We start from the raw sequence: 13,031 nt of genomic DNA, 5'->3' as shown, positions 1-13,031 counted from the left end.
TTTCTAACAGTTGTAACATATACATTGGTGTCTTATTTCTAACAGTTGTGACATATACATTGGCTATCTTATTTCTAACAGTTGTGACATATACATTGGTGTCTTATTTCTAACAGTTGTGACATATACATTGGCTATCTTATTTCTAACAGTTGTGACATATACATTGGTGTCTTATTTCTAACAGTTGTGACATATACATTGACTATCTTATTTCTAACAGTTGTGACATATACATTGGTGTCTTATTTCTAACAGTTGTGACATATACATTGGTGTCTTATTTCTAATAGTTGTGACATATAAATTGGCTATCTTATTTCTAACAGTTGTGACATATACATTGGTGTCTTATTTCTAACAGTTGTGAAATATACATTGGCTATCTTATTTCTAACAGTTGCGACATATACATTGGTGTCTTATTTCTAACAGTTGTGACATATACATTGACTATCTTATTTCTAACAGTTGTTACATATACATTGGTGTCTTATTTCTAACAGTTGTGACATATACATTGGTGTCTTATTTCTAACAGTTGTGACATATACATTGACTATCTTATTTCTAACAGTTGTTACATATACATTGGTGTCTTATTTCTAACAGTTGTGACATATACATTGACTATCTTATTTCTAACAGTTGTGACCTATACATTAATCAAAAATATGTTAATTTTATGGAAAATACAATTTTAGGATATATTCTGGATATTTCGGTGCAGAAATATCAATTGTGCTGTCGCTATGACATCAGAAACATGTTGAAATTGACATATTAAACCAAAAATGAATGTGTAAAACATAGTTTTGCGGAAAAATTAGATAGAAGCCTTTGAATGAACTTTTGAAACGACAATAGGGGAAACATAAGATATATAAATGTTAACTTAATTTCAGGAAAATATCCAGGAGGCTAAAGACATGATAGCTAATGCAGAGAAAGTAGACCTTCCGCTAGAAGGAGATGACAGGGATGAAAGAGATGCTAATTCTGAATGTGGGAATGCTGTCAAAGAACTCATAGAAATGTTCAAGTAAGAAGGACTTTATGTTAGAGAATATTATTCCTCAAAAGTATTGGTTAATGAAGCGGAGAAAAGACATATATTTGCTAGGTATATATCTAAAGAGCTTACCAAATTAAAAATTAAAATAAATGAGAAACAGTAATAACATAAAACAGGTTTAACCAATTTCAAATGAACTATTGCATGACCTTGGAATGGAGTCTATGAGGTGCAAAATTTGATTCCAAACTGCTTGACAGATTTCAAACACATTTGCACAAATTCTAAAGGGTACGAAGTTGTGTACCTGCAATTTCATTTTTTTTAATCATAAATTGATTTCTGGTTTCAAAAACTATCCATAAACTACCATTTTCAAAGGATCTAATGGTCGCCATTTTAAAAATGGCATAGTTTTAAGATTAATACGTTAGAACTCAATGGAAAATTGTATTTCTTCTGGCAATAAATTTCATGTTTGGGTTGTTACAAGAAATCACAAAATATGATACCCAAGGAACATGTATTGCTTTTATGTTTGCATCAATATTAAATAATTGTTTGTGTGCCTCACAAGAAAGTGTGAAAGAGGGACCTCTGCTGGTGAGTTATCTAGTGGCATTATACCATTGCTTTATTTAATGATATTGCTTCATCATCCATGTGCATGCTTTAATTTTTAGGAGAATATGAGGCTCCTTAATCATACTTCACTGACTTTGAAATGTTTACTTTGTTCAGATCTTGTTTTCTGATTCACTGTGTAGTAGTAGTCAAAACAAAAATTTAATCATTTAAATTGATCTTAAAACTAAATTTCTGGAAAAAATCAAACCTATTTGGGAAAAATACTACCACTTTTGAAAAAATTAGAAAAATCATATCATTAGCCATAACAAAAAAAATGTTTGCTTCTCAAGACCTGCAGTGTTCCACTTTACTATTTTTAAAAAAACATTTGAAAATCCAAAAACATTTTATCATTAGCTTCAGGTTAGAGTTATTTCCAGTAGTTGAACAAAATTTTCCTGCAACAATAATTTTGGGGTGCAAGTCAGTTCTGGTGATAAACTTCCTTTAAACTGACAATTTGGAAGATGGAAAAGAAAAGGTATACATGCTCCTAGAGAATTGTTTTATTAAAGAACATGTTTTTGGAATTGGAAACCAAAACATTTTATTCCAGATTTATATTCTCTATACCAAATTTACTAGTATTTGTATATACACAGATCCTGCTATTATGAATCAAATTTTAAAATAGGGCTTTTTAAAACAAACAAATTATTTTAATGGCTTTTGTGGATTTTTATGGCCCAGACACAAAGTGGTCAGGCCATATAGTTTTACCCTTATCCGTCATTCCCCAACAAACAACTATACAGACTTTTTTTTTAAACGCCTTCACATATTGAGCTGATTTTAAGTATGTGAGTCTTCTATGATGAGTGGGCGGCCTCGGTGGCCAAGTGGTCTAAGTAGTTACTACTGTAATCACTAGCCAGTCAACACTGAGGTTGTGAGTTCGAACCCCGCTCGTGCGGGTACACACGACTCCAATCTCAATTGACTAGGATTGTCAGTTTTCCTATAGAAGGTCAGTGGTTTTCTCCGGGCACTCCGGCTTCCTCCACCAATAAAAACTAGCCGCCACGAAATAGCCCAAAAGTGGCGTTAAAACATCAAAAATCAAAATCAATCTATGATGAGTTACAGATCAAGTTTAAATTTTGATTCAGCTCCTCTGATTTTTGTCAAAATTACAGGCTTTGGCTTTGAAAATTATGTGAAAATAACAGTTATGTGGATTTTTTTTCTAAACCCCTTCAAATATTTGAGCTGATTTTCAGTTTGTGAATTCTATGATGAGTTACAGATTGAGTTGACACTTGGTTCCGCTACTCTGATTTTTGCTGAAATTACGGGCTTTGGACTTCGAAAATTATGTGAAAATAACAGTTATACAGACTTTCATTCTCTCAAATTTCCACTCCTAAAAATGGCTTCAAGCTTTTTTGCCAGTGGGGCCATTTGTCTCGTTCTGACACATTTAGTTTTAATTAAGTTTGTTCATGAAAAGACTTAACAGTATTTCTTTATGTATACATGTGTGTGTATTGCAGGATACTGAAAATAGAGCACCTTATTATGCCTGACATTGCACGAATGTCTTTGTCACGCATGGAAAAGAGGTCAATTCTCCAGAATTATATGGTCGATCAATACTTTGGAGATATGGATTTTCAGGTAAAGTTTGCTTACTGCTCATCTGTTACTACTTTATAAGGGATTTTGTTACATTCATTGATAAATAAAAATGAATTAATTTAGCCAGAAGGAACCTGTAAAAAAATTCTCTTAAACATTACAATCTTTGACCATAAATATCTTTCCCTTTATGTTACTATGGAAATACTTTTCTTTAAATTTGCAAGGTTTTCAAATTGTAAGTTGAGGCAAACAATGAAATTTTGTGGTTTATGAAAACAGTGTTGGTTTTGGTTTTTTTATGCCTCCCCCGTAGCGAAGGGGGCATTAAGTGTTACCCTTGTTCATCCCGAACGTCCTCAAAATTGGTTTCTGTTCTCTAACTTTAGTTTGCCTCAACAAAATGTAATAAAACTTATATACACAATTCTTATTACCACAAAACACAGATCAAGTTCGCAATTGGGTGGCGTCACTATTACCGTTCATGAGTTATGCCCCTTTATAAACATAAAAATTACTGAATTTTTCATTTCCATTCTCTAACTTTAGTTTGCCTCAAACAAATGTTATAAAACTTATACACAATGCTTATGACAGCAAAACACAGATCAAGTTAAAAATTGGGTGTGGTCACTTTTACTGTTCATGAGTTATGCCCTTTCATAAACATAACAATTACTGAATTTTTCGTTTCCGTTCTCTTAACTTTAGTTTGCCTCAACCAAATGTTATAAAACTTATACACAATGCTTATTACTACAAAACACGGATCAAGTTTGAAATTGGGTGATGTCACTTTTACTGTTCATGAGTTATGCCCCCTTATAAACATAAAAATTACTGAATTTTTCATTTCCGTTCTCTAACTTTAGTATGCATCAACCAAATGTTCTGAAACTTATACACAATGCTTAAAATCATAAAACGGTCTTAACTACGTGAATCCTGCATCTGTATGTGGAAGTTGACTCAAGCATATTTACAAACGGGGGCATCTGTGTCATTCTCCAATTATTTTATATGTGTTGTTATGACTTTCCTGGTTGAAAGCGCCATGAATTAAACAAAATCCATAAGCCTAACAGACCTACAATAGTAGGGAGGCATAGTGTTTTCATTTCTGTGATTCCAATAATCAGTCCATCTCTTTGTCTGTCCTTTTGATCTGTTTCAGTTTTAAAAAAATGACTTAATAAGGTAGTTATACACAAAGTTGAGGTCACATTAACTTGAAATCAAGTACATATGTTGATTTTTTATGTGAACTTTTTTTAGCTCACCTGGCCCGAAGGGCCAAGTGAGCTTTTCTCATCACTTGGCGTCCGTCGTCATCCAGCGTCTGTCGTCATCCCGCGTCGTCCGTCGTCGGCGTTAACTTTTTACATTTTAAACTTCTTCTAGAGAACCACTGAATGGAATGAAACCAAACATGGCATGAATGTTCCTTATGAGGTGCTGACCAAGTGTTGTTACTTTGTAGCCGATCCATCATCCAAGATGGCCGCCAGCGGGGGACTTAGTTTAACATAGGACCCTATGGAAAATACATACAAATGTCTTCTTTTAGAGAACCACTGAATGGAATGAAACCAAACATGGCATGAATGTTTCTTATGAGGTGCTGACCGAATGTTGTTACTTTGAAGCCGATCCATAATCCAAGATGGCCGCCAGCGGGGGACTTAGTTTAACATAGGACCCTATGGGAAATACATACAAATGTCTTCTTTTAGAGAACCACTGAATGGAATGAAACCAAACATGGTATGAATGTTCCTTATGAGGTGCTGACCGAGTGTTGTTACTTTGAAGCCGATCCATAATCCAAGATGGCTGCCAGCAGGGGACTTAGTTTAACATGGGACCCTATGGGAAATACATACAAATGTCTTCTTTTAGAGAACCACTGAATGGAATGAAACCAAACATGGCATGAATGTTTCTTATGAGGTGCTGACCAAGTGTTGTTACTATGAAGCTGATCCATAATCCAAGATGGCCGCCAGCAGGGGACTTAGTTTAACATTTGACCCTATGGGAAATACATACAAATGTCTTCTTTTAGAGAACCACTAAATGGAATGAAACCAAACATGGCATGAATGTTTCTTATGAGATGCTGACTGAGTGTTGTTACTTTGAAGCCGATCCATAATCCAAGATGGCTGCCTGCAGGGGACTTAGTTTAACATGGGACCCTATGTGAAATACATACAAATGTCTTCTTTTAGAGAACCACTGAATTGAATGAAACCAAACATGGCATGAATGTTCCTTATGAGGTGCTGACCGAGTGTTGTTACTTTGAAGCTGATCCATAATCCAAGATGGCCGCCAGCGGGGGACTTAGTTTAACATGGGACCCTATGGGAAATACATACAAACGTCTTCTTTTAGAGAACCACTGAATGGAATGAAACCAAACATGGCAAGAATGTTCCTTATGAGGTGTTGACCAAGTGTTGTTACTTTGAAGCTGATCCATCATCCAAGATGGCAGCCAGCGGGGGACTTAGTTTAACATAGGACCCTATGGGAAATACATACAAATGTCCTCTTTTAGAGAACCACTGAATGCAATGAAACCAAACATGGCATGAATGTTCCTTATGAGGTGCTGACCAAGTGTTGTTACTATGAAGCCGATCCATAATCTAAGATGGCCGCCAGCGGAGGACTTAGTTTAACATAGGACCCTATGAGAAATACGTACAAATGTTTTCTTTTAGAGAACCATTGAATGGAATGAAACCAAACATGGCATGCATGTTCCTTTTGAGGTGCTGACCAAGTGTTGTTACTTTGAAGCTGATCCTTCATCCATGATGGCTGCCAGATGGGGACAATGTTTAACAAAGGACCCTATGGACAATACATACAAATGTCTTCTTTTGGAGAACCACATACTGAATGGATTGAAACCAAACATGGCATGAATGTTCCTTATGAGGTGCTGACTAAGTTTTGTAACTTTGAAGCTGATCCTTCATCCGTGATGGCCGCCAATGGGGGGACTTCCTTTAACATAAGACCCTATGGGAAATACATACAAATGCTTCTTCTAGAGGTGCACTGAATGGAATGAAACCAAAACATGGCATAAATGTTTCTTATGAGGTGCTGATTAAGTGTTGCTACTTTGTTCCTGATTTACTGTTCAAGATGGCCACCAGGATTTTTTATTAAATTACAGGACCAATATTAAACCAAATTTGGCCTCACTCATTATTAGGGTATCTGTTATGATTTTAATCTATTTTTACATGATTTCCAAAACCAAAGTAGAATCAGGTGAGCGACACAGGCTCTTGAGAGCCTCTAGTTTTTTTTTTTAGATATAAGGCAAATGGTGTCCAAGGTGTCCAGTGGACACATATTCTTGTATGTTTATCAATTTACTTTCTTAAACTGTGATATATTTTGCAGAAATGTACAGATGTTCTTCCAGAGTTAGCAAGGCGTTTTGAACCTTTAATAACAGATGAAGACTATCCATGGCTAGATAATTGGGTTCGCAGTAATGGGGTTGACTTATTTAACTACTTTATAGAATCTTACAAGTAAGTTATTTTGTTATGAATTTATTGCTTGTAAAAAGTCAAATATATATACTCAAACATTTTTTAATTCTTTGAAAATGTTTTTCCTATGTTTTGTTATATTTGGCTTTCTAGTTAATAAAAATTTACAAAATTTCAACCAAATCATATCATTTCAAAAGACTAGATCAACGATAAGCAGAATTTTTGATTTAACACAATTAGAATTAATTTTTACCATAAGAAAAATAGGTTTAACAACTCGTTATTTAATTCAAATAGTAATAATAAATTTGCACTGCACGTTTATTATTATATTGAAATTAAATAACTTGAGTTGATATCAAGCGATATCCCATTCTCACTCGTTATGAAACCTATAAATATTGTGATCACCTTGAAAAATTATGGTTGATAACCCCAACCTCCACTAATACTGAAAATGGATAATTTGCCAAAAGATCAATAGAAAATAAAAAAAAAAAAAACTTGCAAAGAACTAATTGTTTGACAAAAAATTACATTAATAATTATAAACAAGAGTCAGGACATCCTGAAATGTCTAGCCAGCTTTAGTGGTCTTTATGGAATTTTATGTTGAAAGTCTTCTTCAGGTATTATATAAATTGAGTTAAAAGTCAGATGAACCCTGACAGACATTTGCACTTTACAAATCATTCTATACCAAATATAGTTGACTTAGTGCTTAAAGTATTTGAGGAATAGACTTAATCACAAAATTTAAATTGATTACAGATAAATTATGAAAATGAGGTCAATGTTAAAATAACCCTGCTAGACAGACATGTTTGCCTTACATCATTCTATATGGCAAATATAGTTTTACTATTTGTTATAATATCTGAAATATTGACCTACATCAAGAAAACTTCTATGTTGACCAATGAACCATGAAAATTAGGTCAAGGTCAGGTGATTTATGTTGAAGACCAAGATTGTGAACTGTAGATCCAGATTTGTATTTTCAGATCCTCAGAAGATATACCAGATGAAGTAAACCAGATAATGATCAGAATTCTTAGTTTTTGTATGGAGGATGGGAGAGAACTGATCAATTTAGAAGATGGTTCAGATACTGTTTGGGGAATGATAATTCGCAATAGTCCTTCATTTGTGAGCAAGGTAGGTAGTAGATGATTTAAGATATAAGTAAATAATACATATAATAAATTATTAGTAAATAATACATATAATAAATTATTAGTAAATAATACATATAATAAATTATTAGTAAATGATAAATGTAATAAATTATAACAATAATAAATAATGATAAGTAAGCTTAAATTAGTGTCAGCATAGTATACAAAAACAAATACATAACATAAGCTCTATTTTCTTGTGAACTGCATAACAGAGCTTTGTGAAACTAGTTATTAGGGTTCAGGCATGTTAATATCCTAAACCTTGTGATTAATTTCATATTCATTTATTATCAACTTCATGTTTACCGAATACTTATGAATTTTTTCATATAATGACCATTTATAAACATTTAGTCACATTTTTCTTGGAAACTTTGTATCAGAGCACCCTGAAATTGATTTCAGCATTCATTTTAATATGCTATACCTTTTGATGAGTTTTCATATTCATTTCGCGTCAACTTCATGTTTACCAAATGCTTATAACGGGGATAAAGAAATACATGTGTGCGCTGAATTTAACTGTCCTAGCTCACTAATGGTTAAAATCTTTATTATGAATTGAACTGTGAAAGCAGTTTACAAACCTTGTGCTTAGTGAGACAATTCTTATTTGATAATATACTTACTGTATAGACTTTGATTCAACATTTTTTAGCTTATAAGAAAGTGAATGTTATTTGTATTTGATCTGGAGCTAAAGACAATGTTGAGATGTATAATCTATGCAGTTTTTAGATCATTAGCATATTCCTGTTAACTAATTGTTTGAAATTTTGAATAATCTAAGATTTCTCGTCTGAAAAGGAAAGATTAGGTTGTCTCTATTTGAAAGGGGAGCATTGTGAAATACAAGGCACCTGTCTGTCCACTACGTCTTGTTAGCACTTTAATTTCAGCCGACATTTCTTGTCAGATTTTTATTAAATTCAATCCGGTTTATGTCTTATTGGCATTTGAATGGCCATATGATTTTGGCCCTACTCTTAACTTTTGAGGCTATAAAATTATGTGATGACAGCTAAAGATAGTATACCTTGAGTTTTAAAGTCCCCAAAGAAGCTTAAATGCATTAAATATTAATGACACATGAAAGAATTTTTAATGTTATATTATTTTTTTTTTTAACTTTTCTTGTCCCTCTTCCAATTATTTATTTTCAACAGAGCTTTTTATTAAAGGGGCACTAGCTATGAGATTTATAAAAATATAAAGTATGATTTTTTTTGTTCAATCATTAATGAAAGTTAAATAATGAAATAATAATTCGCTTTTAGCAGCCAGTATGGTTCAATTTTGTCAAATTAAGCTAAGAAACATTGATGATGAATTATTCACTTGCAAGTGAATAATTCGACCTCATTGAATCGGTATTCATGTGAACTTCAATTTAACCCCTTAGCTAGAGATGGATAACGCATGCATTGTTCGTGTTCGGTTATTTAAAGCAAAAAAATGTCAACATTGAAAGTGAAACAAAGGTAAATCATTTGATTGACTGGTTCAATCCACAAAAATCATTCTTATACAGGTAAAAACGATGATTAACATATATCTTTAATATGAAATTAAACAGACCTAGAAAAATCCAATTGCACGAGTTTCGCTTTCTATTTATATCTATATTTATGTTTATATCGCTTATATGACCATCAGAGGTTTCCAGAGGTCAACTCGATAGTTAATTAGATGGCGTCAAGACTAAAATACACACGAAACGAAGCTACATATTATCGAGCTCATGCCCTGTAAATTGTTTATTTTAGACTTTTTATGATTTGGATAAATGTTTTACATGGTTATAAATCAAATATGAGAATATGAGTCAAATCGGTGAACATGAATTTGACAGCTAGTGCCCCTTTAAGCAATGGAATAATGAACTTTGTTAGCACATACTATCTTTGTTTGTTTTTAGCATTGTAATGGTGATACTGGTAAAGTTGTTATACCTGTTTTAGAGAAATTGCTCAAATATCGACATTCAGATGAAGAATTCTTGCGAGAAGCCTGCACAAATTCAATGCAAATAGCTGGTCACACATGTCCTGAAATATGTGCTGATTTTTTTGGACCATTGTTGGATTGGTATATTGAAGAACCATCAATGAATTTGATGAGTATGTTATTTCACGCAGAATTAAGAATAGTTCACTTCATTTAAATAGTTTGATGTACAAGTGTACATGTGACTGTGTGAAAAAAGACAACTGCATTAATTATCTGTTCTGTTCAGCTCTTTGCATAAATTTTTGTCCCTGTTTGTCATTTTCAGTAATTTGTAATATCTGATATTATTTCATTATAACCAAAACCAAACATAATGGCATTCAGTAGCACATAGTTCTCATTGAAACCCTATGGAAAAACACATTTTCATCTTCTTTTCGGAAACTACACAGCCAATGCAAACCAAACTTGGTAGGAATGATGAATTTAAGATTATTCACACAATGGTCCTCATTTGGTCATGATAACATGAGAAACATGGTCACCAGAGGCACTAGAAAAATTTATCCTCTAAAATTTCTAAGAAAAATGTTTTTGAAACTTTAAGGAACTGATGGCTTCATTGTCTGAGACCCTTTACTAACAATCCTCATTTCATGCTGACTGAGTGGCACATACGGCTACATTGGTGGCACATATGGCTGCATTTGTGGCTCATAGTTTCAAGAAAACAATATGGAAAATCATATCTTCACCTGCTTGTCTGAATCTTCTCAGCCATTTTGAACCAAACTCAAGACAGGATTTGGTCCAGTTTGAATGAAAAATATGGCTGACTTGATCTGATTTTTAAGATTTCTTTCTTCTGATGTTGTATTTTCTAAATGGGATTCCAAAAAGATTTCATTTCAATTTGAGATCTCAAATGTTATTAAACATTTTCTTTCACATTCAGACAAACCAGGTTAGGCTGGGTAAAGGGTCAACTTCTGATCAAACTTCTTTTGAATGAAGTAATGAAAATGAAATGCATTTTTAAGGCAGTTTCAGGTGCCAAAGCACCATGCTATTTTTAACATAACATCTTGCAGGAACTTAAGTCAATATTATGTTTAAATACCTCAGCAGAGCAATACAGGCTGTTTGAAGCCTCTAGTTTATATCAATGTGAATCAATAGTTAAAAATATGAAATTGTTAAGGTACTAATCATACTATCGTATCTAATATTGGAAGAAAAGGATTGGCATTTTAAATTCCGTCATGCAATATTAATATGGAAAACAGCATCCCCTTGCCTTATATTATACAAGATGTTTTTTTTTTCTTTTCAGGTTTTTTTTATAGAGTAGTTGAACTTAGTCCTAATGCCTTGAAAAGCAGAATGGATAAATTCCTTGATACCTGTAAAGATGACAAAGAGACATGGACTCTTCAGATCCAAGTATTTTATGCTCTTTCAAATAAATATCCAGAGGTATGTTAGAAGCATTGCTACAAATGCTTTCAGTTTAATATGGACATATAGGTGTAATACCACCAAATCATATAACCTCACATCCGGTTTTATACGAAAAAGGTTTGAAAAAAAATATGCCCTTTAATTTGACAGAAAAATTCTGAGTCATATATCTTGGGTGTTTCAAAGCACCACTATTTTTTTATTTGGTGTTTCTATAAAAATATTTTGAAAACTTGAGGTTACATGGTTACTAAAGCTTGTAAATAGGAAAAAAAGGGGTGAAAATTTAATTGGTTAACTTCAAGTGATGGTTATTATCTTATATGCAATGTAATGTTATGTGAAATTTTGTCTGTACATGTATTACTGGACAGGATAAAACTTTATTTATGCCAAGTATTTCTTTATTTGAAACAAAGATACATTCTGACTTTTTTTTTGGAAAAGTGCCAATTTAACAAAGACTAATAGGGGAAAAACAATGGTGGTATTTATACTCCAGACTATACATGCAGGAATAGTGTTGCAAATTGTTTATGATATGAAAATATTTTTGTAAAAATTTGAAATTAATTCAAAACTCATGTGTTTTAAATTCTTAATCAGTCAATATATACAGTGTTTTAAAAAATGTCCAAGGACAGTTGACAAAATCCTTTACAAGAAGATGATGACAAAGGCTGATTTTAAGTTACATAAATTAGTCAGTCCTGTCTCCACAATAGTATATTTTAGACTGATGTATTTCACTTTAAAATGTATTACATGAATTTAGGAGTGTATTTCACTATAAAATGTTTTACACAATTTTAAGAGTGTATTTCACTATAAAATGTTTTACACAATTTTAAGAGTGTACTTAGTCCAGGAAACTGAGAACAATTTATAGTGGTTTCTGATGTCTATGAACTTTCAATCATTATATTATCAGAAATAGATTTATTATAACCATGATTAGTCTTTATCTTCAATCTTGGTTCTATTTGTGAAAAGGTGGGAGAAGTAACCATTATGTCAGTTTCAGTATTATTGAATGAAATTTTTGTCTTCACAATAGATGATAACTCAAAAAGTGGCAGACACGTTGATGAACTATCATTACAGTGATAGCGATAACAGAATACAAGTTTTGATGATTATGGAGAAAGCCACTAAAGTCAACCCAATCATTTTTGAAAAATATATGGACAAGTTGATTGGAGACAAATCAGTTACTGCAATGGAGCAGCATTTTGTGAATAATACACTAGTAAATGTGACCAAGGAAATTAAGGTTGGTAATTTGTCATTTAACCCTAACAACAGTCAAGTATTTTTTTTAAATAATTCCTTTCAAAACATCATCTTGCATTTAAAATGTCTTAACTCTGTTATCAATATTTGATACACTATATAGAAATAAGGAGATGTGGTATGATTGCCAATGAGACAACTATCCACCAGAGTTCAAATGATGGAGATATGTAAGGCCACCGTTCTGCCTTCAACATTAAAAAAAAACATAACATATAGTTGGCTATAAAAGGCCCCAACATGAAAAATGTGAAACAATACAAACAAGAAAACTAACGTCCTAATTAAAAACAAAACAAATATGACAGACATGAAACAATGACAACCACAACTACAGGCTCCTGATTTAGGACAGGAACATAAAGAATATGTGGGGTTAAACATGTTTGTGAGCGC

The 13,031-nt window shown here is 32.6% G+C and overlaps 1 protein-coding gene across 1 annotated transcript in view; it reads left to right on the top strand.

Annotated features, from left to right (window-relative positions):
- The window catches only part of LOC127735735 (uncharacterized), a 45,149-nt gene that overhangs the window by 21,428 nt on the left and 10,690 nt on the right, over nt 1-13,031 (top strand). Inside the window, exons 10-16 of the mRNA XM_052246021.1 lie at nt 906-1,042; nt 3,139-3,262; nt 6,653-6,786; nt 7,755-7,908; nt 9,850-10,051; nt 11,215-11,357; nt 12,400-12,615. Coding sequence (XP_052101981.1) covers nt 906-1,042; nt 3,139-3,262; nt 6,653-6,786; nt 7,755-7,908; nt 9,850-10,051; nt 11,215-11,357; nt 12,400-12,615 — 1,110 coding nt within the window. The remainder of the gene's footprint in view (nt 1-905; nt 1,043-3,138; nt 3,263-6,652; nt 6,787-7,754; nt 7,909-9,849; nt 10,052-11,214; nt 11,358-12,399; nt 12,616-13,031) is intronic.

This window comes from Mytilus californianus, unplaced genomic scaffold, assembly GCF_021869535.1.
Source record: "Mytilus californianus isolate M0D057914Y unplaced genomic scaffold, xbMytCali1.0.p SCAF_3, whole genome shotgun sequence".
In the NCBI taxonomy this organism is placed as follows: domain Eukaryota; kingdom Metazoa; phylum Mollusca; class Bivalvia; order Mytilida; family Mytilidae; genus Mytilus; species Mytilus californianus.
The sequence above is the reverse complement of the archived record's forward strand: the minus strand, read 5'-3'. Positions and strand labels throughout refer to the sequence as shown.